This window comes from Echinops telfairi, unplaced genomic scaffold (genome assembly GCF_000313985.2).
Source record: "Echinops telfairi isolate 266 unplaced genomic scaffold, ASM31398v2 ScPeMD7_7424;HRSCAF=8462, whole genome shotgun sequence".
Taxonomy (NCBI): Eukaryota; Metazoa; Chordata; class Mammalia; order Afrosoricida; family Tenrecidae; genus Echinops; species Echinops telfairi.
The window spans coordinates 85,407,443-85,431,781 of NW_022111324.1; the positions used below are offsets into that span (position 1 = coordinate 85,407,443).

Here is a 24,339-nt window from a genome sequence, read left to right on the forward strand (position 1 = left end):
TATTTCCCTTGACTTTCCTCCTGTCCCACTATCATGCTCAGTCCCCACCAGGGTTTCTGCAATTCCTCTTTGTTACATTCCCCTTGATCATGCTCTACCAGGCCTCCCACACCCACGTCACCACCAATTTGGATCACTTGTTGTTCCTTTGTCCCTGGGTTTGTTAACACCACTTCCTTTCCCCCCATCTCCCCCTCTCCCATGTCCCCCGGAACTGTCAGTCCTGTTGTTTTCTCCTCCAGATTGTTCATCCAGCTTAGAACAACTTGTTTCCTACTTTCCCCATCTAGTCCTTTCCATCCAAGGAAGAGACTTCCCAGTGAGCTCTTGTTAGGGTTAGGTGCCATGGGGTCCATTTCAACTCATAGCAAGCAATACAACTGCCTCCTAGAGTTTCCTTGGCTGTACCCCTAATGGGAGCACATTGCCAGATCTTTTCTCAACCACTGACCCTTAGCAGCTGACCATTTAACTGTTCGTGCCACCAGAGCTCTGCTGTTGGTGAAATCTCTGGGAAGACTGGCTTCTGATTCCATAATCCCACATCTCTTCTCTTTGGATGCTGAATGCTCGCGTGGCCGTCCTTTTGGCCTGACGTCCACAGTTTCCTTTTCCCCAGCAGAAAGTGCCCGCTGATCACCACTGAGCACAAATGTGTTCTGACCATGGCTGTTCGACAGTGGCTGCCCTCTGCAGCAGGGACAGACTTCTTCACTGGCTTCCTCTCACACTTGGCTTTTTATTAACATTTTAAAACAGAAAACTCAACAGGTCATTTGAACGAGGGGTTTTATCAGAGTTTAATGATAACATGTAAATGCTGTTTAAATTATTTTAAATCAAAGTCTTTTTTTTACAATATGAAACCCTTTCAAATAAAGCCATCTTGCACATATTCGTTACATACAAGTTAAACACAAATACAGACATCTGTAAATCATGGTCAAAACTTTTAATTATAGAATGCTCTAGTGATCTGTGGATAGCCACATATGCAGCTTTTAAGGAAATAGCATCTTGTCCTGTCAATGCCCAGAAAATTCATGATAAATGAATGGAAACTTTTCAGTCCTTTGCTTAGCACTAATAACAGTTTTAGCCCAGGAAATCACAAAATGCTTAATTCTGTAGTAAGATAATGCTGCCTTTTTTGATAAAGGCAACCCACCGATTGTTTGTAAAGTTTTTAAGTTACCCATTTTTTCTGGTGAAGTTATTAGGCCAACATGCACCTTGTTTGGGAGGTTCTGAAAGCGTTCGTGGAGCTCAGCTCCAGCCCACTTCACATTTCCGATGTGTTGTGTTGTGTGCTGCTGTCCCTCTGAACCCTCACTGACCGAGCATGTGGTCTCACCAGGACCTCCAGTTCTCACTTCTACGGCCACACATTTTCCCTTCTCTTTTTCCAGTACTTCCACTTTTTTTCTTCTGATTAAAAAGATCTCCAAGAAACACATTTTGTTTTTTACAGTTACTTCTCTAAGCTAAAGGCTATTTACTGTTACCGATATATTATCCATTTGCAACCTGTGGTCAGCCTAAAACAGGAAGCCTGGTGGCCCCCCTGCTCTCCGCCCTGCCCCACTCGGTCTCGATAAGCGGAGTAGACCAGGAGTTCTTTGGGTTGAGACTATCCTGTGCTTTCATTCATACGACTGAAGCTTTGTCTTCCGAATGGTACCGAGTGATTTAGACTGATCTCTTTTACAAGGTGTTTTACCAGTAAGACGTCATCTGGTGGGTCCTTGCCAGGAAGTGCTTTTCCTGTCAGGGACAGAGTGGGAGATCGCTGTCACTGAGCATGTGGCTTTGCACGCTTCACTCTAAGTTTAATTTTCTGTGTTTTAGTCAGGATTCTGGCCTTATTTTCTCTTTTGCATTAAAGAAGTTTAAAAAGGTCAAAACTGCCATCCCATTTCCAGTCATCTGTGCTAGAACACGGCCAGAACCCAGACTCAGGACATTTGCCCTCAGATCAGCATGGGGTGCCCTGGTTTTCAGTGAGGACAGCTACTGTTGAATTTCTGACTCTCATTCTTACTCCTTGAGCACCGTGTCCCTAATATTGTGCTTGTGTTTTTAGTACTTGTGTGTGTTGAAGTAAATATTGGAGCTCATAGATGTGATTGCAGTTTAAGCACTCTAGACCTGAGCACAGAAAGCAGCAGGCCCCGCTCCACTCACCGTGGGGAGAGGTGCCCAGAGGGCATTAAGAGAGGATCAAGTGAGGAAGTGGCCCCTGGGTGACCACAGCCGCAGCCAGACTCCCTGAAGCCTGGAAAATTGCTACAAGCAACCCAAAGGACTCCCGAGGACACACCATTCCTCTTCTCATAAGAAAGCACTTGCCGTCCAGAGCACTAATTCATTGATTTCACTTTCGTGTGTAATAATAGCTCCTATGTTCTTCTTTCTGGCTTCCCAGATAAGATCTCTGACCTTCAAATGACCATTTTCTTCAGGAAGAATCCATTTACTTCTGGGTCTTATTTTATTATTCTTCACTTAACTTTCTCGGGCATTCCATCAGCAGACTAGTCCTAATAGCGCCATGGTCTTCATATGTCAAATGAATAATAGGAAACTAGTTTTCCCAAAGAAAAACAATTCACTGACGTATCCACTGTAGTAAATGAAAACCTTCAAAGCTTATACTCTATTTAGGATTAGTGAATGCCAATTCAAAAACCGTATTGTAGTTCTTGGTCTGTCTTACCTGTCCTAAATAATCATAGTTGGAATGGGCTCCACTCGGACGTGGCACCGACTGAGTTGAAGTGGAGTCTCCTCAATGGCAGTGGGTTTGAGTTTTTTGTGGTTGTTTGTCTTTTATGACATTATGGGAAAAGATTTGCCACATCGTAACTACTCATACCCATAAGTTTGCAATGTAATCATTTTCCTCTGCAGAGAGCAGGAGTGATAAGTGAGCATTGTTAACTCCAGAATGCTCCTTGAAATGTTATTCCACTCCAGATGGAAATAACTGTTTGGGAGTGCCACTAAGGTAGAATCTGTATTTACTTTTTCATATTGTGTATTCATTTTTCCCTGCAAAATGAATGCCCTCGATGAGTGCTGTTACCTCCTTTAGTTGTCGTGGTAACCCTATAGAACAAGTACCCGTATTATCAACTGGTTTCATAAATAAGAAGACTGAGGCTCACAGTGTTCTTGCCAAAAGTCACAGCCAGTAAGTGATAAAACTGGAGTTTAGTCAATGATAGTCTGACTTCAGAACTTTGTAGTCTAAAAGCTTATGTATATCCACCCTTCGGTGAATACCATATTGAATCTTGTGTTTTGTCCCATCTTACTTGCATTACCGCACCAGATTAAGGGCATTGTGTCAGAAGTTTATCCTGCAAGAGATTTTTTTAAAGATAAATAATTTATATTAATAATTGCATAATTTTGACTCTCACCATTGCCAAGAATGGCCTGACTTCCACACATATTTCACATCTGTTGTCTAGGCTGTAGTCAGCATCCTTATTCCACCTTCTCTATGGCTGCACCAATGTGTCCTCAACCAGTGGGACTGTGGGACTGTAAGTGTAGCTGCAACAGTACATTGAAGGGCGTTTTTAAATATTAGTGGTAAGATTGACCAACTCATTTTAAAGAAGCATCAACACAGAGAAATGAAAGAAAGTTCGCCAGATTTCACTTTTTCCCATGTTGACCTGTAAAAAAAAAATTGCTTTCACCCTTTGGTCTCAGAAGGAAATTGACAGTGGTTATTTTCTGCTTCTTCTGAGACCCCCCCTTCTAAACTGGAGAGCAGCCTCCAGGAGTGCCAGCAGGGAGGTGGGCTGTTTGCATATCCATTAAGTGCCTTTCCCTCCCCTTCTGGATTTCAGGTGTCAGAAACTATTTGAAAGAAGCATTGGTGAATATAATTGCTGTGCATGCAGAGGTAAGCTATCATTAGATGTTCCTGAGAGATATGGGTAACTGAAAAGAGAGAAGCAAATCTGATGATTTTTATGATGATCTTTTGTCCCTTTCAACTATATCTTGGATTTAAGCACTACGTAATTCTCTTGCCCTGTGTGCAAGGTTTGCTTCTGTTTTACTTTGGTTTTACAACTAAAAGAATATTTTTCTGAAATTGTTTTTCCCATAATGAAAAGTAGTTTATGAACACTTTAAAGGCAAAGAGAAGAGATATTGAGATTTTTTTTTCTTTAAAGAATGTTAATCTTATCTTGAAAAATCAGTTAACCCCTTTTTAGCCAGTATACAAATCAGCATTGTAGTGATGTGGTCTCATGTTTGGGGTTTCAGAAATATAGAAGTTCGTTAGAAAGCTAAATTCAAAAGAGGAGGCTGAAGTCAAGAAGCCAACATATAATTTCCTAGCAGTGATGACTTAGGTGTGTATACATGTGGATGGTTCTAGTTCACATTAAAACTTGCCCTCACTTGAAGGATTCTCATCAGATTCAGACTAACATCCTTAGTTCGCATCCTTGTCAGGAGGACTTTTCTTGGGAACATCAAAAGAAGACACCACAGCTACCACTATGAGCACTGCTATGACTGTCTGCTGTCGTTCGGTCATTTTGCGACTCATTACTCACTGCTTTGCTTTAAGGGTCGTTCTTGCTCATACACCGATGGGTGACCAGATAGCATGGAGCAAGCAAAGAAGTTGCCTTTAGATAATTTTAACCATCACTTAAAAGTGCCTCATATGCTGCATGCATCCAGTAAAAGTGGATTTCAATGTATACCACCCATTATATCCAAAAGTATCATAAGCCATCAAGGTAAACTGGAAAAAGAAAAATTAATAAAAACTAAGGTTGAAACAAAAGAGTGATCAAAGAAAACAAAGAGTGCTGTTTGGTTCCTTAATTTAGCTGGAGTTTGAAGTACATAACGTAAAAAGAAAACTGCAGTATATTATGATTTTAAGCTCTTAGTAAAGGGAATTATATAAAGTCCTCTATGAAAATAAGCTTTTCGTGTGATGTAACTCTGGCTGGAATTCATCATAATGATCTTTTTATAAGAGTTATAAAGTTTAGACCATGATATTATGAAAGGCATAAAATGCAACTCTTTTATGATAGCTTCTTATAAAATTCATGAATAAAATTAAATTTTAAAAGCTAGTAAAAGCATTTCTGCAGTGGATGGACAAGTAGTAGTCAAGAATTGAAAAATATGAGAGCAAGTAAAAATGATTGGCAGTAGATTTCCAGTTCATGGATACGCAGATTTGTTCCAGACAAGCGGTGTTTAACCATGTCGATAGCAGCAGACACGTTCTCTCAGTAATATACGAGCTGTCCTCTGGTGAGGGTGCCTTCCAGGGAAAGATTCCATGGAAACAGTGCCTTCCAAGGGGACCAGCTGGGTTTGTTAATTTCGAGGCAAAGAGGTCAGCTCAGAAGGTTTGGTGGTGGTGATTTGGGAAGGAGGTGGGGGCAAGGGATTCCAAGTAGGTAATCTTGACATATCAATTGTCTCAAAAGACACAGAGAGAGGACTTATGATGAGGAAGTTTAGAGAAAATTGAGAACTGCATTGCTGAGGGAAAGACAGGAAAACTCCACCAAGGAATTGTCTTCCATCATAATGATGTACCTCTTTGAGGGTAGCACGGGCTATCCAGTGAGAATTTTGTTGGGAAGCCTTACCCCATCCACACTACATCCCTCCTCTTGCCCTTTCAAACCACTTCTGGTTCTTAAAACTCCAAGAACACTTAAAAGGAATACAATTTGAAGCCCTTGTAGATGCTAAAACTGCCATTAGGAGTTGGTATAAATTATTGTCCAGGGAAAGGTTAGAGTTGGAAGCACCACCTTCAGAAGTATATAAGACTAAATGGCAGATGTGCTGAGAAATAACTTCATATTTTGATATTTTTGTTTAATAGAGATTTCTATTATTTTATATCAGTACTTTTTACTTACCTTTATATGTACTATGTACTATTTTCCACAGAATCTGAACTTGCCAAAATCTTCTAGAACAGTTGAACTATGTTTCAGTTGGCCCAAAGGTTTATTACTAGTGACTCAATGTGAAATAAAGGAAAATATGATTTAATTTTAGAGTAATAGAATAAAATGCTTCACTGTATTACCTAATATAATAATTCCTACCTCGACTGTTTCAGACTTTAATGTTCGGAAGTGAAAACTGTTTTCAGTTTGTCAACTTTAACAATCACCTTCAAACTTATTCTTGCCAATATTTTAAGATAATTGTTTTTGTCATGAATTGGCTAGTACAACATAAGTATTAGGGAATATCAAAACATTTGTGAAAAAATAGATTCAAAAGATAGTGGAATTTTATCTTCCTTTCACCCATAATTTTGGCTCTTTAAAAATGTGAAAGCCTTGTGGCTTGTTTTATTTTGTGTATTCTTTTGTTATTAACCAATTAAAATGAGAAAAAAAGGCTTTATAATAGATCATTTGTCCTTATTTTAAAACTTTCCTCAGGTGTTCACTATTTCCAAAGAATTGGTGGCTCGGGTACTATCCAAGGTGGTTGAAGCAGTTTCCGAAGAGCTCAGTCGACTGATGCAGTGTGTTTCATCCTTCAGCAAAAATGGAGCATTACAGGTACCCAAACCATTTGATTTCTACTAACCTTCTATTTGTATTGAAATAAAAATCTGGTTTCAGTCAACTATCTTACATACAGGCAAGTTTTGTTTTATTTTTTATAGACCTATTGATTTAGAGATCTATATTGTAATTTCTCTTGCATAAACCATACTCATTAACATTATTAGCAATTTCAAGAATATCGGTTTCTTTAAAGTGCAGTGAGACCTTAAATTGATCCCTCCTAATGTTTTATGGGTTTTTTTATTATTTTACAATTGCCTTCATGAAATTTAATTCCAATAAAGACATGTAATCGTTTCCTTTTCTAAAGTTCGCACGGAGAGTGACTAAAGGTGCCCTTGCATTCTATCCCATTAGTTTATGGACTAGTTACTTAACTTGCATAATGATCATTGCTCTTAGGTGCCATTGACTCGGTTCCAGCTCATTTCAACTTACGTAGAACAAACAAAATACTGCCTGCTCCTGCGCTGTAGTCAACATTTTTGTTATGTTTTAGCCCATTGTTGCAGCCATTGTGTCCATCCATCATGAGTGCCTTCCTCTTTTTACTCTGCCCTGCTACTTTCCCAGAGACTGCTCTCTCCTGATAGCAGGTCCAAGGAACACGAGACGAAGTCCTGCTCTCCGAGCTTCTAGGGAGCATTCTGGGTGTCCTTCCAAGACAGTCTATTTGTTCTGTTGGCAGTCCATGACACTTTAAATGTTCTTCACCAGCACCACCATTCAAATGTATCAGTTCTTCTTCCATCCTCCTTAGTCATGGTCCAACTTTCACATGTACATGGGGCAATGAAAAATACCATGACTTGGGTCTGGCTTACCTGAGTCCTCCAAATGTTGTTCTTGCTCCTTGGAACTGATGTGTAAGAGATTTACCCAGCACATGTCGTTTGATATCTTGATTGCTGCTTCCATGAACATTGATTGTAGATCCAAGCAAGATGAACCCTTGATAACATCTGTGTTTTCTCCATTTATCATAATGCTACCTATTGGCCCGGTTGTGAGGGTTTGATTTTCTTTACATTCATTGTTTTAATCCGTATCGAAGGCTGCAATCCTTGATCTTCATAAGCACATGCTTCAAGTCCTCCTCACTGTCAGCAAGCAAGATTGTTTCACTTGCATATCAAAGGTTATTAATACACTGTCTTCCAATACCGATGCGACATTCTTCTTCACATAGTCCAACTACTTAGATGATGCTCGGTGTACTGATTGAATAAGTATGGTGAGAGAATTAAGCCCTGAAACAAACCTTTCCTGATTTTAAACTTTGCACTATTTCCTTGGTCTGTTTGAATGATTGCCTCTTGTTCCATATCCGTGCAGGTTCTGCATGAGCACAATGAAACGTTCTGGAGTTCCCATTCTTGTCTATGCTATCCAGAGTTTGTTATGATCCATGCAGTCCAATGCGTTTGCATACTCAATGAAACACAAGTAAACATTTTTCTGGTAGTCCCGGTTTTTAGCCAAGATCCATCTGACATCAGCAATGATATCTCTCATTCTTTTTTTTAAAATCATTTTATTGAGGGCTTGTACAACTCTTATCACAATCCATGCATCCATTGTGCCAACCACATTTGTACATTTGTTGCCATCATCATTTTCAAAACATTTTCTTTCTACTTGAGCCCTTGGTATCGACTGCTCATTTTTTCGCTCCCTCCCCCACCTTTCTTCCCTCATGAACCCTTGATAATTTATAAATTATTATTTTTTCATGTCTTACACTTATGGATGTCTCCCTTCACCCACTTTTCTGTTGTCCATCCCCCTGGGAGGAGTTATATGTATATCATTCTAATCGATTCCCCCTTTCTTCCCCCACGTTCCTCTTACCCTCCTGGTATCGCTACTCTCAATATCGGTCCTGAGGAATTTGTCTGTCCTGGATTCCCTGTGTTTCCAGCTAGTATCTGTACCGTGTACATGCTCTGGTCTAGCTGGATTTGTAAGGTAGAATTGGAGTCAGGATAGTGAGGGGGAGGAAGCATGACCCATCTCAATAGAAAAGACAAAGTAATTTCAAGATGACCTATTTGCTAGAATTAGCACACAAGGATTTTAAAACTTCATGTACTACAATGTAAGGGGAATGTGCTCATAATTAAGGAAAAAAATAAATCTCAGAGGAGAAATAGAAGCACTAGACACAAGCTAACCGGAAGTACTGGAATGGAAGACACAGTATATGAGTCTCTAAAGTGCTGAATGGGAATAGCAACATGAAGATGATAATGGGAAAAGTCAGGGAACTTGAAGATAAATCAGTAGAAATAATCCAATTAGGGGAAGAAAAAGAGAGAGAGAAAAGAATAGATCAAATCTCAGGGACCAGTGGGACACTCTCTAAAGGTGACATGCTTGTCATTAGATTCCCAGAAGAGTAAGTGAAAAGTTGTGCAGAAGAAAAAAAAGATGCTTGAAAATCTGATGCCTCCTGTTCTCTCAAGTTGTTGAAAGACAGAAATGTACAGATACAAACCCTGGTGGCCCCATTGGGTATGCTGATCAGAAGTCTGTCAAACAAACCCACCAGCCACCCTGCAGGAGAACTAAAGGGCAGTCTAGTCCCATCACCAGGCGCAGTCTCCAAAACTCGGTGGAGCAAATACAAGAAGCTCAACAGAACCCACAAAGCATACATACAAATAGAAGTCGCTGTGCGCATATCCTGTTCAAACTGCTAAAAAGCGCAAAAGAGAAAATCTTGAAAGTGTCCAGGAAAAAAAAAAAGTCTTTTTCACAGGCTACTTACTGAGGTTGCAGTTGTTTTAATGGTTGCTGACTTCTCATTACGAACAACAAAGTCTGTAAGATAGCATTTCTTAGATTACAAGAACTGTTGAAGGAAGTTCTTTAGGCTGAATGGGAATGCTAACAAATGGAAACATCAACCATCAAGGTAAAATGAAGAGTTTCAAATGGGAAATAAAAAGGGCATTTCTTTTCTTCCTAATTCAAGAAGAGCACATAAGACTTTTAAAATAGAAGTTATAAGATTATCTAGTGGGATTTCAATTGTATGTAATGTAGAACATACCAACTGTAGTATCTCTCATGAGGAGAGATGAAATAGATTAATACAGTTATAATGTTTCTAAATTTTACATAAAGTGGTATATTAAATGTAAGTAGACTATAATATAATATAATTGCTAGAGTAGCACTGTCCAATAGAGCTTTCAGTGATAATGGAAATGTTCCACATATTTACATTGTCAATATGGGGATAGAACACTTGGAAATGTGCCTAGTCTAAATGTGAAATTGAATTTTATTTTATATTAATTTGATTAGCTCAAATATAACTAGCCACATGTGGTTGCTAGGTACCATATATGAGAATGCACATACTAGCGCAAACACTAAACACAATAATGTAAAGTATAGCTACAGAGCTGATAAAGCACAAATCTGAAACCTATAGAGACAGTAATTGGATTAATGGTTCCTTGTGGGTCTGGCAAAGGACAAAAGGGAGGAATGGGGAGCTGATTAAAATGAGAGTAAGAAAGAAGAAAATGTTTTTAAGTTGATTGTGATGATTGTACAACTTTTAATAAATATAGTTGGACTGTTGAATTGTATGATATGCAAATTATGTCAATAAAAATGTTAAATAAAAAAATTAAGTCTATTAAAATGTTTAAAAAAAGAAAGAAAGAAATTCCACAGGACCCAGCAATCCCTATGCTGGGTCTATATCCTAAAGAAGTAGGAGTTACAACACGAACAGATATACGCCCACCTGTTTTCATTGCAGCACTGTGCAGAATAGCAAGAAGATGGAAACATCTAAATTACCACAGTACAAAAATGGACAAACAGCTTTGCTGCATTACACGTGGAATACTATATATTGTGGGGGTTTTTTCCTTCTTTTTTTTAAAATCAATTTATTGGGGCTCATACAATTCATCACAATACATAGATCAATTGTGTAAAGCACATCTATACATTTGTTGCCCTCATCATTCCCAAAATTCGCTTGCCTCTTGGGTTCCCGGAATCAGCTCATTTTCCTTTTCGCCCCCTCACCCTCCCTTCTTCTGCCCCCCTCCCCCATGACCACCTTCCCCACATAAACGCTGAAGACGAATGTGTGCATAAGTAAGTGTGGTGAAGAAGGCTGATGGTGCCCGGCTATCGAGACCTATAGCGTCTGGGGACCTAGCGTCTGGGGACTTAAAGGCTTGAAAGTAAACAAGCGGCCATCTAGCCCAGAAGCAACAAAGCCCACATGGAAGCAGCACACCAACATGTATGATCATGAAGGGCCAAAGGGACCAGGCTTCAAACACCAAAGGCGGGGAGAAAAATCATATCCTCGTCAATGAGGGTGGTGCGTGATGGGGACCCAATGCCCATCTCTAGACAACTGGACATATCTTGCAGAAGGGTAGTGGGGAGATGAGTCACTTAGGGTTCAGTATAGCAATAATGAAACCCACAACCTTCCTCTAGTTCTTAAACGCTTCCTCCCCTCAACTACCAGGACCCCAATTCTGCCTTGTAGACCTGGCTAGACCAGATGATGCACAGCGGTACAGATGGGAATTGGAAACGCAGGGAATCTAGGACAGATGAACCCCTATATATTGTTTAAAAAAAATTTTTTTTTTGAAACTAAGAAGCACTTATGGCTAGTTCTGGAGAATATCATGCTGAGTGAAATTAGCACAAGCCAAATGACAAATGTTATATGAGACCACTGTTTTAAGGGTGGGGAGAAGATGACGATTTTCTTTCATTCCAAAGGGAGCAGACTTTGGAATTTGCCAAGACGAAGAAAGTAAGGGAGGGAAGATAAAATAATAGCCTAAACTATTGATGGATGTTGTGGCAGTTACATCATCTCCTGTCAACTTGAGCAAAGAGGTGGAGTCTAGCCTTTCAATCAGGTCATAGCCAATGATGCCTCTGTGAGGGCATGGCCTTCTCCTGGAAAAGGAGGAGCCACAGGGAGACCCACGCCAGCGCTGAGATGCTTCTACTGCCACTGGATCCACAAGACATTCCACCCACTGGCCTGATGAACCCCCTGTATCAAAAAAGTGACCCAGCCCAGTCCAATTCAGGTACATAAGTCCAATATTTGTTCTTATGTACCTCTTCAGACGCATGCAGGTACAGGCCTTGGTGAAAAATGCAGAGAGATCACAGGTCAGTAGGTTCAGAATCACTAGGATCCAACGTCAGTGGAAACATGACAGGGCTCCAGCAAGTCTCCAAGTGTCCAGCAAGCAGGAAGGTGGAACCGGAGAGGGAAAAGGAGATCCCCCTATGAGAAGGCCACACCCCTAAGGAGACAGCATCAGGCTGTGACCTGATTGACAGATCTGACTCCACCCTAGTCAGGAGTGTCTAGTTGACATAAAATCATCTAAGATCTTCCTCTTTGTCATTTTCCTGCGGCTTTACCGAGCGTGATAACCTTTCCTAGGGATTAATCTCTCCACGCTACACGGCCAAAGTGCATAAAATGAAGTTGAGCAATCCTCACTTCTAAAGAGCATTCGCACTCTACTTCTTCTAAGACACAGTTTCTTTGTTCTTTTGGCACTCCACAGTCCTGTCAGTATTCTTCACCATAGTTTACATACATCAATTCGTTTTCGGTCTTCCTTATACATTGTCCAGCCTTCCCATGCATCTGTGGTGACTGAAACTACCATGACTTCTGCGTCCAGCTTGAATTTCTGACAGCTCACTGTCATTGTATTCTGCAGCCATATTTTAATCATCTCAGCAAAAGTTTACTGACGTGATGTTAGTGATATTTTTGGAAATTTTTCCTATTTTGTTGGGTCATCTTTCTCTAGAATGGGTACAAATATATATCTCTCCCATTCAATAGGCCAGTTGGCTGCCTTCCACATTTCTTGGCATAGGCAAGTGAGAACTTCCAGCATTAGATCAGTTGTTGAAATATCCAAATTGGTATAATACCTTCAATGCAGATTGGACTTCTTCCTTCAGTACTATTAGTTGTTAATTATATTACTATCTCTTGAAATGGTTATCAACCAATTCTTTTTGATCCAGTGACTATATATTCCTTCCATCTTCTTTTAATGCTCCTTGCATTGTTCAATAACTTGCCCTTGGAATCCTTCAGTATTTCAACTTGAGGCTTAATTATTTTTTCTTTAACTCTTTCAACTTGTTTCTGCTGAGTGTGTTCTTCAATTTAGGATTTTAACCCTAGACCTTTGCATATTTCATCATAATACTTTATCTTCTCAGACTGCCCTTTGAAATTTTCTGTTCATCTCTTTTACTTCATCATTTCTTCCATTTGCTTTTGCTCTTCTACAGTCAAAGCAAATTTCAGTGTCTTCTGACATCTACTTTCGTCTTTTCTTGTTTCCTCTCTTTTTTATGGCCTTTTGCTTTCTTCATGTATGGTGTTCTTGATGTATGGTCTTCTGTCGGAGTGTTCAGTGAGTCAGATCTAGTCTTGAGATGTCCTTCAAATTCAGGTTGGATAGACTCAAGTTGTATTTTGGCTCTCATGGGTTTGCTTTAATTTTCTTTAGCTTTAACCTGAACATAAATTGCATCTGCGCAATGTATGGCCTGTGCTGTAGTCTTCCTATGGCCTTGTTTGGGCTACTGTCATGGATCTACTTTTCTCACAGATAGAGTCAATTTGATTACTCTCTATCCCATTTGGTGAAGTCCATGTGTTGTTGAAAAAGGTTTATGTTGTTGAGGTGTTTTCAAAAAAGACGTCAGACTTGCAAAATTTTATCCTACAATCTCCAACTTCATTTCTGTCACCACGGCCGTATTTTCCAGGAACACTGAAGAAGAATCCGTGCATTTTAATTATAGTACTGGCAAAAAATATTGAAAGTGGCAACCATGGATTGCCACAAGACCAAAACATACCTATCTCGGAAGAAGTACAGCTAGAATATTCCTTAAAGGAAAGGACGGTGAGGTTTTATCTCGTGTATTTTGGACATGTTGTCGGAAAGACCACTCCCTGGAAAAGGACGCCCTGCTTGGTAATGTAGAGGAGCAGCGAAACCGAAGTCCTGCATACGGGGAACTGACAGTGACTGCAGCAAGAGGCGCACACATAGGAGCGAGTGGAGGGGGCACAGGACTGGGCGGGGTGCTCTGTTGTACACAGGGTCACCGCGAGTTGGGACCAACTCAGTGACACTTAACAGCAACAATCCTTCCTCTTTGTTTCCAACTTTCACGTCTCTGTCACCAATAATTCTCAGTTCATCTTGATCACATGTTTGATAAATTTCAGACTGAAGAAATTGGTGTATTTCTTAAATTCCTTCATTCCTAGATGGTTGTGTAAATTTTGAATAAAATTTGTAATACCCGGGCTTTCTTGTAGGCACAAAGATATTAATTACCCTATCACATACAGCATTATACTTAAAGATAGATTTTTGTAATGTTCTTCTTAACCAAGGTGACATTATTCTTCTTGAATTTAGCATTCCTGACATAGTAACCTATGTGATTGTCTAACTCAAAAAGGCCAATAGCAGTACATTTCAGTTCACTAATGTCTAGGACATATATCTGTATACATTCCATGTCATTTTTGACAACTTCCAAATTTCCTACATTCATACTTTGTACATTCCAGTGGCAATTATTAATAGATGTTTGCAGCTGTGTCTTCTTTTTTGAGTCGTGTCCTATCAGCAACTGAAGGTCCCAAAAGCCCCAAGTGGATAACTGTAACAAACAGAAACTATTTTCTCATAATTTAGGCTGGAAATCTGAACTCCGAGCACTTGCTCCGGTTTCACTCTCCACCCACCCGCTCTGGAAGAATGCCCTTGTTCCTTTGAGCTTCTCTTCTGGGCTGCCTTCATGTGACCTGACTTTTCCCTTTCTCCACCTCTCCTTCTCTCATCTACATTTCTTTTATATCTCAGAAGATTTTGATTTAAGAACACTGGCCACTAATCCTGTCTCCTTAACAAAACAAAGACACCTTTTCCCAAAAGAGATTTTCACCACATGAAATAGACACAGTTCAACACATAACAGACAACCGCGTTAAAAATCAGTTGACCATAAATATGAGGGTTTAATTCTACTCTGTTGTTCTCATCTATCCATATACCAGTACCACATAATCTTCATTTACTGTAAGGTAAACCTTTAAATTGGGAAGTGTGAGTCTGTCCATTTGGTGGTTCTCTTTCAAGATTTTTTTTTTTAACTAGGCCAGGCACCTTGCATTTCCACATAAAATTTTGTTTGACTTGTCACTTTCTACAAAAATGCCGGCTGTGATTCTTATAACTATTGTATTGAATATGTAGAACTGTAGCTTTCAAGATTAGTCAGTGGACTTGAGTGGTCATACCTGCGAGGCAATAAGCCAGTGAGAACATTGACGTTGAGAGGGGTTAATTAACACAGGGTGTTGTTTCCGAGGCCCTGCTCTTTCACCACCAAGCTAGAGAAGAGGTACTGGTTCGATGAGAAATATAAACTGCTAAAAAATAATTTCATAGTTTGTACCTTTCCTAACAAGACACTTAGCTCCCGACTTCACATAAGCACATACTAGACTACAAGTTAATTTTCAGCAAAAGGTAGTTCTACCACTACTCACTTTTTCAGACTGTCTTAGGGAGCCTGTTCATAATTAATTGTAACCTATGTTACAACCTATGTTGATTGACTTCCTATAACTTCAGAACTGTGCCAAGGTTGACCTTGCAGCAAGACTGGAGACTGCAGGGCCACACTATTGTTTTTATTCAATATGGAAACATTTCCCAATTGTCACTTTTGTCCTTTTGCTTTTAGGCAAGGCTTGAAATCTGTGCCTTAAGGGACACTGTGGCCATTTATCTGACACCTGAAAGCAAGTAAGTACCTAAGTGTTCATGTTTCATTGTAGGAAATTCTTGGTCAACATCAAGATAAATGATCCAACTTTTCTGATGTGATGAAGTTTATATATGATTGGTCATATATTTTTCAACATAAACTCACAGTAAGCCAAGAACTCTCAGGGTTGTTTCTTTGGTAGCACAAAGTAAAAGAAGTAAGGTGCAATATAAATTTTACACTTTTATTAACTATTGATAAAACTTAATCTCACAAATGATTTAGCAAAGCATTATTTACTTCCACAGATTAGGAGAAAGGCAAAATTAAGTCTTAATCTGTCCATAACAGAGTCTGAAGGACAGATCAAGTGTTGTAAATATCAGCATAAGAGGAAGCCTTGTGGTTTGTCTGCGAAATTTTGTAGTGGAAACTTGATGATAATTTTGAGCTGTTTTGAATGAAAGTCAGGATTTCCTATCATAGAAATATCAGTAGGTGAACTGAAACAGCCCTAACTACTTACTATACAAAATATTTTACTCTATTAACAATATTACCCAGGAAATATTAGATTGTTGTTTTGTGCCTGAGGAGCCAAACAGTATACCATCACATATTGGAGAGCACTTTGTGCAATAGACATATTCAGTCACTTCCAGTATCTGATGACATGACTTCTGCCATCATCTTGACTGTTAATCATTACAACAGGAAAGACATTTCATGTTCTTTCCTAACCAGAGAAGTGGGCTTCTCTTTTTTTCTCACCGTGGTAACCAGAAGCCATTTTCTGGTTATCTGCTATTTCTAGGTGTCTACCATTTTATTTAGTCATATCTTTTCCCACAACACACAGAAGCTAGGAATAGTGGAAGCTAGGAGTACAGATTCATATATGATGTATGTGCATACTTTGTGTGAGTACTTAGAAGTGATTAAATGAAAAATATGTGAAAGTACTTTCTAAAGGGCAGTACACGCCAAATGAATGATGACAAAATCATCACCATTCTTATCTTTGTTATTGATGAATAAATAACAACAGCATCACATTTCATTTGATTCATTAAGAAAAGTAATACATAAAACAAGATAATGGTAGCGATAAAATATGTGAGTTCCCTCTCCATCAGGAAAGAGGACAAGCAATTTAATACTGGGAAAGGAAACGTAACTGGCCAACAAGCTATAGACTGCGCCCCAGACGTGCTGCACCGTATCTGTGACCTGTTGGAACTTTCACGTCTCTCTCTACGTTACCGTGACGCCTGCCCAGTATTTTGAGAAACACTAATCAAAATCTATTGCTTAGTACATTGTTGAAGATTTTTTTAAAACAAAATCAAATTTCTTCCAAATCAAAAAGTCGAGAATGATTGCATTGACTTCTTCCCGTTAGTCAGCCAGTCCTAAAAGAAGAAGAGCTAAGAAATTAAGAACGCTCCCTTAGAGAGCAGTAGATGATTACCACATACTCAGCTCATTGTCATTTTGATTTGGCTCAGTAATTGGTCTGGTACTTCCTACTTGCAAGTTAAATATGCCAAATTGGTGACATTTTTTGTGTACTTTTTCCTTTGTCGTGTAAATTAATAGTTGATCTCTCCATTTTCCTATAGTTTTTAAGTAAACAAGAACTAAAACCTGTATAGACCATACTCATTTATGACATATATTTACTGAAAATCAAGCCCTGTAGCTATCAATACTATGAATATCCCAATTTGTATAATCTTTCACAATAGTGTCTATTTCCATTTAAACTCAACTTTCCCAATGTCCTATTTATTGTTGTTACAGGTGTAATTCATTTATTTGTTGAAAAAGAACTTTTTTTTCATATGTAAACCTTTTCCCAATAAGCTCTCATATAGCAAAGGAACATCATCCTTTGGGTAATCAGTTTCTCCTCAACTTTCAAGTACGTTTCATTTCCTAGTTTAGTTTTTCTGGCCCTATTACAAAGCTTCCATCTAGTAACTAACCGTTTACTTTTACTTTTACTTTTTCTGTTGTTTTCACTTTTACTTTTTCTCATATTTCTACTTGATTCACTGGTTCATATTGATGTTTACATTGAAATATGCTTAAACTGACCCTCTGAGTTAGAACTTAGAACCCTTAGAACTCTGAAATGTTTCAGCCTTCCTGTTAATGTTTATTTCCATCCAGGTCTAGTTTTAAGCAAGCTTTGGAAGTTCTGCCTCAACTCTCAAGTGGAACAGATAAAAAGTAAGTTCAAAATTCCGTCTCATGTTCCATTGGTTAATTTTTGGTAACCTTTTCAAATTTTTTTTAGCAGTTTGGATTTAAAAGACAATCATTACTGAACATTACATGCTCTGTTAGCTTGACTTTCCCTGGGAGAGTGCTGAGTGACAGCATGGCTGCAATCTTTCTTCCGGGTGTACGAAATGGACTCGTTCTTATTTAAAGGGAGTAGTACAAACAAGTCGAAGGACACACAGTAAGTCCTAGTCACGTATGCTTTTGAGAACAGAATAGAAAGTATGAGAAGAGGATGTCCTAATAAGGTGCGTGATGGGGGCAGGGGGTTGTTTTTCTTGTGGTTTTATTTTTTTCTTTCTTCATTGAATAGCTTGCAATGTAAAATGACGTGTGTGCTCTATGAGATATGAAGTAGTTAAAAAGAATAGACTGCTCTACATAGGTACCACTACATTAGGGACCCAGCCTTCGTTGAAACTTGACCACTCGCTGCTGCACAGAGTGGAAATTCTGGCATGAGCAAGTCTAGACAATCAGGTGTCCTCAGTGCCTGCCTTCTACAGGGGACAGAGTCATTGCAGATGTATGCTTCTGCAGCTGAGCCCACCCCCTTTTATCTGGTTGATCAGTCAACACACAAGTTCTATGTTGCCCTTGTTATGTGATGGCCGCTGTGCTGGACTCTGTGAAGGATTCAATAAAATGTCAGCTCTGGTCCCAGTCATCAAAGAGTGAGTGGTCTAGTTATAGAAATAATAAGCACACTTTTGAAGAAGCAAATAAACAGTGTCATGTAATTCCAAATTTGTGCTGAATTCAGGACATAACAAAGAGACTGTTGTAGAAACCCTGAGAGATCGAGTTGGGCCGGGTTGTAGTAATGCACCAGAACTAGCACAGAGTAGTGAGGCTTGCACAAAGCAGTTGAGGGTTGATCAGCACACAGGACCGCTTCTTTGTATGTTCCTAGTGTAGGCCTTGTCTCGGTTCCAGATGAGCTAGTGGGTAGATATACAGACAATCTGTACTTCTGTGTTCTGCTTTGTTCTCATGTCGCTAAATTTCAGTCTCTCTGAGTCAGTTATAGACCTTGTTCATTTTGTTAAAATAAATACAGTAAAATAAATAAATAAAAGTAAAGATGAACATAATTACCATTATTTTATGCTGTTTTCATATTGAACATTGTTAGAACGTGAAAGACTCTTTGGAGCCCAATTTCAGTAAAGATAATAGAGGTAGGGCTCCATCCTTCTATGCGTGGTCTGTACTCTGGTGCATGTTGCTCTCAGGCTACAAGCTAAGCCACTGGTATTTCAAATGCCAGCAAGGTACATCGTTGGTACATGGTACATGTTACATGGTACATCGATGGTACATCGTTTCCAGCAGAATTTCCAGACTAGGGCAAGCTAGGAAGAAGAAAAAGGCAGTCCACTCTTTGAGAGGGATCTGCCACTGGAAACCTTAAAACCCGCCACAGAACAGTGTCTGATAACAGTGCTGGAAGATGAGCCTGTCGAGGGGAAGACTCCGACTCAGCACTGTTCTCCACCATGACTGCGCTGTGAGACCTAACAGCAGCAGCAGGGCCAGTCGTTGTTTTAAGGTGCTAGACCCCTAGGGGATACCTGGCCCCCACCCCTCGGTCCCCCAAAAGACCGCTCTGATAGCCACATAGGGCTTTCTTCTTCGGGAAGTGCATGTTACCGTAGTCGGAGCCCCACTGTTGGTCCTTGGTAAGTTCATGTGGGCCTTACAAGCCTTCCACTCTCACACAATGTCGCATACCGGTTAGGGAAACGTTGTAGCCATCAAGTAGGAAACATGACTGCCCAGTGGAGTTAGTGATTCTTTGGGTGTCTAGGATGGTAGTTCACGGCTCTCCAAGGTTTGTTCAAGACAAAAACGGGAAAACTAAAGGTGTAGAAAATAGATCCGTGATTACTGGGGACCGGAGGCTAGGATTTGTAGGGAGGCGTTCACTAAAAAGGGCAGCACAAAGGAATTCAGCAGGGGGGTGGGGGTCGATGGAACTGTTCCACATCTTGATTTTCATCATAAAGCTTTCTATGTTTGTCATCATTCGTAGAACTGTACACCAGGAGGAGTGGATTTCAGGACATGGCCAAAGGAGGCTTGGTAGCTAGTGGGCTATGCAGTGAGCTGCTCCATGGGAGGAAGATGAGACTTTCTACTCCCATGAATATTTACAGCTTAGAAACCCGAAGGGACCGTTCTACTCTGTCATATAGGGTCTCTGAGACAGAATCGACTCCGTGGCCGTGAGTTAGTTACATTTTGAAACAGCAAACAAAAAATGTAGGGTTAAATATTGTAGTGTGTCATAGGAAGACACCTTTTAAATACATTATTTTATTAACTTCGGTCACTGGGTTAAAAATTCATAAAGAATAACCTTTTCAGCTACCATCTAAAAACAGCAAGGTGAAGTCAGGGCTCAGTATCTTGCTCCACTGAACGTCTCTTACATTTTTAGCAACCTTCCTTCTCTTGGCTTCTAAAAGACTCCTCCTCCTCCTCCACAGGTTACTTGAAGAGCTTCTGAACAAGTTCAAGAGTAGCATGCACGTACAGCTCACCTGTTTCCACGCTGCCTCTTCCACCATGATGAAGACATAGATGTCTGCAAAACAAGAGCGGTCCAGAAAAATAAGGATAATAAAACGATTAATGTTCGTAAATGCCCTGAAGATACTTGTATATAAAATACAGAGTTTGTGGTGCTTTTTTGTGTTGGTGTGGTTTGGGTTTTTTTTACCCAATGGGCAGCTTAGAGAAATGTGGGATATGTTTTCTTTTAGCCAAAAATGACCTTATTTCAAATGCCCATCATATTTACATTGTGATCTCTATTGAATTGGGTTTTGCATGACTGTTGGGAGCATCTTTTAAAGCTCTCTGTGCCTCTTGCCTCTGTGTGTGCAGCGAATGCTGCAGGAGAGCCATGGTGCTGGCAGTGTTTGGGCGTGGCTCCTGTTTTCTGAGGATGGCAGGTTGTCTCAAAGGCTCCAGTCAAGAACTGCTCCTGTCGGAACAGCTGTCCAGGGCACGTGAGAGATTAATAAGCAAAGATTTGGAAAGTTAGATAGGTGCGTCTTTGAGGCTTTCACTGCTCTTGTGGAACTGTGCTTAGAACTTTGTTTCATGAAAATGGCTTGGATCCAAGTAGGTTTTTGGTGAGGAAAAAAAAAAGTCTGATCTGCATTAAAATGTATTTGGGGTGGATGCTTTCTTATCCAGTCCATGAATCTTCCATTTTTGACTAGTTTTTAGTTTTACAATGGTTAACAGTAGCTTCTCCATGTAGCTTGGGGGGGGTTTCTCGTTTCCCTCTGTGTTTGCCCTGTGCCGCTGCACACTGCTCACTGCTGCGTCGGGATGGCTTCGAAAGAAGAAACCACGTGCTGGCACGGGACGCACACCCTGGTCATTGCCGCCCCTTGCACAGCGACTGGCTCCTCCCTCCACAGTTTCACGTCTCATCATTACTTCGTTCTCTTCGGAACAGTTTGTCCAATAGCTCGGAGAATGCCGGCCTGCACTGCCTGAGTTTTCTGAACTTTGAAGGAAGCGCTTCACCACTGGGCAGGACCAGCTACAACCAAGCCCTGTGCTGTGTGTCCTCTGTGCACTGTTGACTGCGGCCTTGGGAGCTGGCTCAGGTCAGCGTGACCTCACAGCATGACTTTCCCCGACCAAATGCTGCAGAAATACCATGTGCTGCAGAAAATTAAGCAATTCTCCGTTTGTATTCTGCTTGTCAAAGTTTTCAAATGAACGTGGATGCCAGAGACTCCTTTTTTAATACTGAAGTTAATGTCTTTACCAATACAATCATATTAGAACACAGAAAGCCATGCATGCTAACATTAGTCACTGTAAGTCAATCTTGTTTGTTAATTTAGTGCATGCGGGGTGGTGCAAACTGGAAATGTAAATTTTCGTATTTACTGATCGGTTGACTGGGCAAGAGAGGGGCTCTGCCTCTCCTACGTGTCAACCAGTATGCGCTCACGTGGCTTTGAGTGGGGCTATAAAACTGCATCCTGAATGTTTTTGTTATCTTCATTATCGAATTCATAGCATGGAACCAATAAAGATTCTGTCTTCAGTAGAAAATAGAATTGAGTGAACTTTTTCTCCAACTGCCTTTATTTCAACTTTGTTTTGTCAGCATTGCACGTATCAGTTTTTAACTATCAAATATTTAAATTTGCTTGACCCTCTGTTTGCCTGGTCATCTGCAGAAACCATTTGTCACTGTCCTGCTAATTCCCTCTTGATGCCAGACATCCTGGGGCTCAGTGGTTAAACACTCTGCTAACTGGAAGGTTGGTCATTTAAACCAACTGTTCCATCGACTTAAAGAAGAAAACAACTCACGCTACCAAGAGAAAGATGTGACTGGGTGCTTCCATAAGAATGACACCCTTGGGAACCATACAGAGCAGCTCTACTTTATCCTAGAGGGTCCCTGTGAGAAACAAAGTCAGTGACCCTCATATAAGTATAAGAAGGAACTTTATATCAAGAAGTAAGTTGTTCAAGAAAGCATCCCAACCCAATCCAACTCATCTGTGGGTCCATTGTTAGCCGGAGCCCTCTTTAGCCTCACGTGATGCGGAGCAGTGAAGCTAGACACAGAGGGACTACAGGCCGGCAGGTGCAGAGGCGTGGGGAGCCAAGGTCAATGGAAACATGGCAGGGCATCCACAGCTCTCGGGGTCAGGCTGCCCAAACGCGGCAGCCCCTCGAGGCAGGCAGAGGGAGAAGTTCCCAGTGTCTCCCCTATAAAAAGCCCACAGCTGTAAGGTGGCACCATCAGGCTGTGACTAGGTGGGCAGTTTGGATTCCATGTCTACACTGACATACAAATTCAAGTTAAATGAACATCTAATTGCTACTGCTGTTCTGTGCTGGATTTCATATCAGATTATCTCATGTAATCTTCACAAGAGCGTTTGGACAACGTTAGGAGCTAGATAACCCCATGTCCATTTCACAGACGAGTGTGTTGGAGCTCTGTCCACACGGTGTCTGACTGTCACTAACGCAGACTGCACAGCTCTGCCGCCCCATCCCAGTGATGCAGGTCCGGTGAAACATGCCAGAGGACGAGAACCAAACTCGCTGCGGTTGACTCATTTCGGACTCGCGGCAATCCTATCGGACAGTGTAGAACTGCCCCCCCCCCCCACAGTAGCCAACACCTAACCTGCGGGAGTACAGACTTTTCTCTTTCCCCTGGTGCCTTCATATTGCTAACCTTTTATGAGCAGACCAGTAACATAAACACTGTGCTACCTGGGCACATTACGTGCCTTTGAGGCCCCTGAGTGGAGCTATAGGGCGTCAGCACTCCTTATCCAAATGAGGTGGTTCAAGACCGCATTTTCAACGAGTCCAGGGATGTTTGGGGAGAAAGGGGGGGGGGGGGACTTCAACAACTTCTTTTATTACTAAAGACATGTTCTGTAGTTAAGAGAAGCAGGTGAATATTATTTAGGTTGGGCGAAAGCTGAGTGCTCTAGGAGGACTTTGAACAAGTCTATGGAGGTAGCCCAGCAAAAGATGAAGGTATTCTCAACTTGGCTTAGCACATCCATGTTTGTGGGGGTCAGACTGGCCTCATGTCACTTAGCTAACCCTTCCCTTTAAATGCACAAAAGAGTATTAGCTAGTAGTTTGGTTTTACTAAGACTTTCTGTATCAGTGTACTATGAAAGTGGCATGTTCTAGAAATGACTCGGACGTTAAAAACAAGTATCGTTACTGGAGGCCCCGTTCACTGAGTCACTCCGCTCTTGTCATCCCATTTGCAATTTCTTAAAAGCAGAAAATATGCTTCAATGTGTGTGGGCATATGAAACCCAGGATGGAGGAGCCTATAGGAACAGCAAGGGTAATAAGGGTTTCAGGGAGGTGGGGTTTAAGTGGGGGGGCGGTGTAAAAGGGAGAAAATGTCAAGGAGTCCAGGAAGATAATGTTTGGAAACTGGTATCAATTGTACAATTCTGTGTGATGTGATTGGACTATGGAGTGATATGCTATATGCATTAGCGCCCAATAACTTTTTCAATGTTCAGTCTAGATTTGGGATGAAGTAGCAACGTGTGCTTCTGTTTTCATGCACCGTGGCACATTGTCCTGCTGTTGCCACCATCAAGTCGATTCCAACCCAGAGACCCCTGTAGGACGGAGTCGGACTGCTCCTGTGAGCTTCCGAGGCGTAAATCTTCATGGGAGTAGAAAGCCTCATCTTTCACTCCTGGGGGGCTGGTGGGTTTGAATTGCGTGACTTCCAAGTCTCCTGTTTTTCATTCGTTTATAACCTTAAACCATTACTGACTTTAAGGTGTTCAGCATAAAGCCCAATTTGTGCTTTTTTAAAAATCATTTTATTGGGGGCTCGTACAGCTCTTATCACAGTTCATACATGCGTACATCGTGTCAAGCACATTTGTACATTTGTTGCCATCATTCTCAAAACATTTGCTCTCCACTTAGGCCCTTGGCATCAGGTTCTCATTTTTCCCCTCCCTCCTCAGTCCCCCCTCCCTCATGAACCCTGAATAATTTACAAGTTATTATTATTTTATCATATCTTACACTGTCCAATGTCTCCCTTCACCCACTTTTCTGT

General features: G+C 40.7%; 1 protein-coding gene across 1 annotated transcript in view; it reads left to right on the top strand.

The window, feature by feature from the left end:
• The window catches only part of EXOC2 (exocyst complex component 2), a 235,661-nt gene extending 213,832 nt beyond the window's left edge, over window positions 1–21,829 (top strand). Inside the window, exons 24-28 of the mRNA XM_004712158.2 lie at window positions 3,864–3,919; window positions 6,468–6,590; window positions 15,417–15,478; window positions 17,616–17,675; window positions 20,222–21,829. Of these exons, the coding sequence (XP_004712215.1) occupies window positions 3,864–3,919; window positions 6,468–6,590; window positions 15,417–15,478; window positions 17,616–17,675; window positions 20,222–20,315 (395 nt within the window). The 3' untranslated portion in view covers window positions 20,316–21,829. The remainder of the gene's footprint in view (window positions 1–3,863; window positions 3,920–6,467; window positions 6,591–15,416; window positions 15,479–17,615; window positions 17,676–20,221) is intronic.
• The last annotated feature ends 2,510 nt before the right edge of the window (window positions 21,830–24,339 follow it).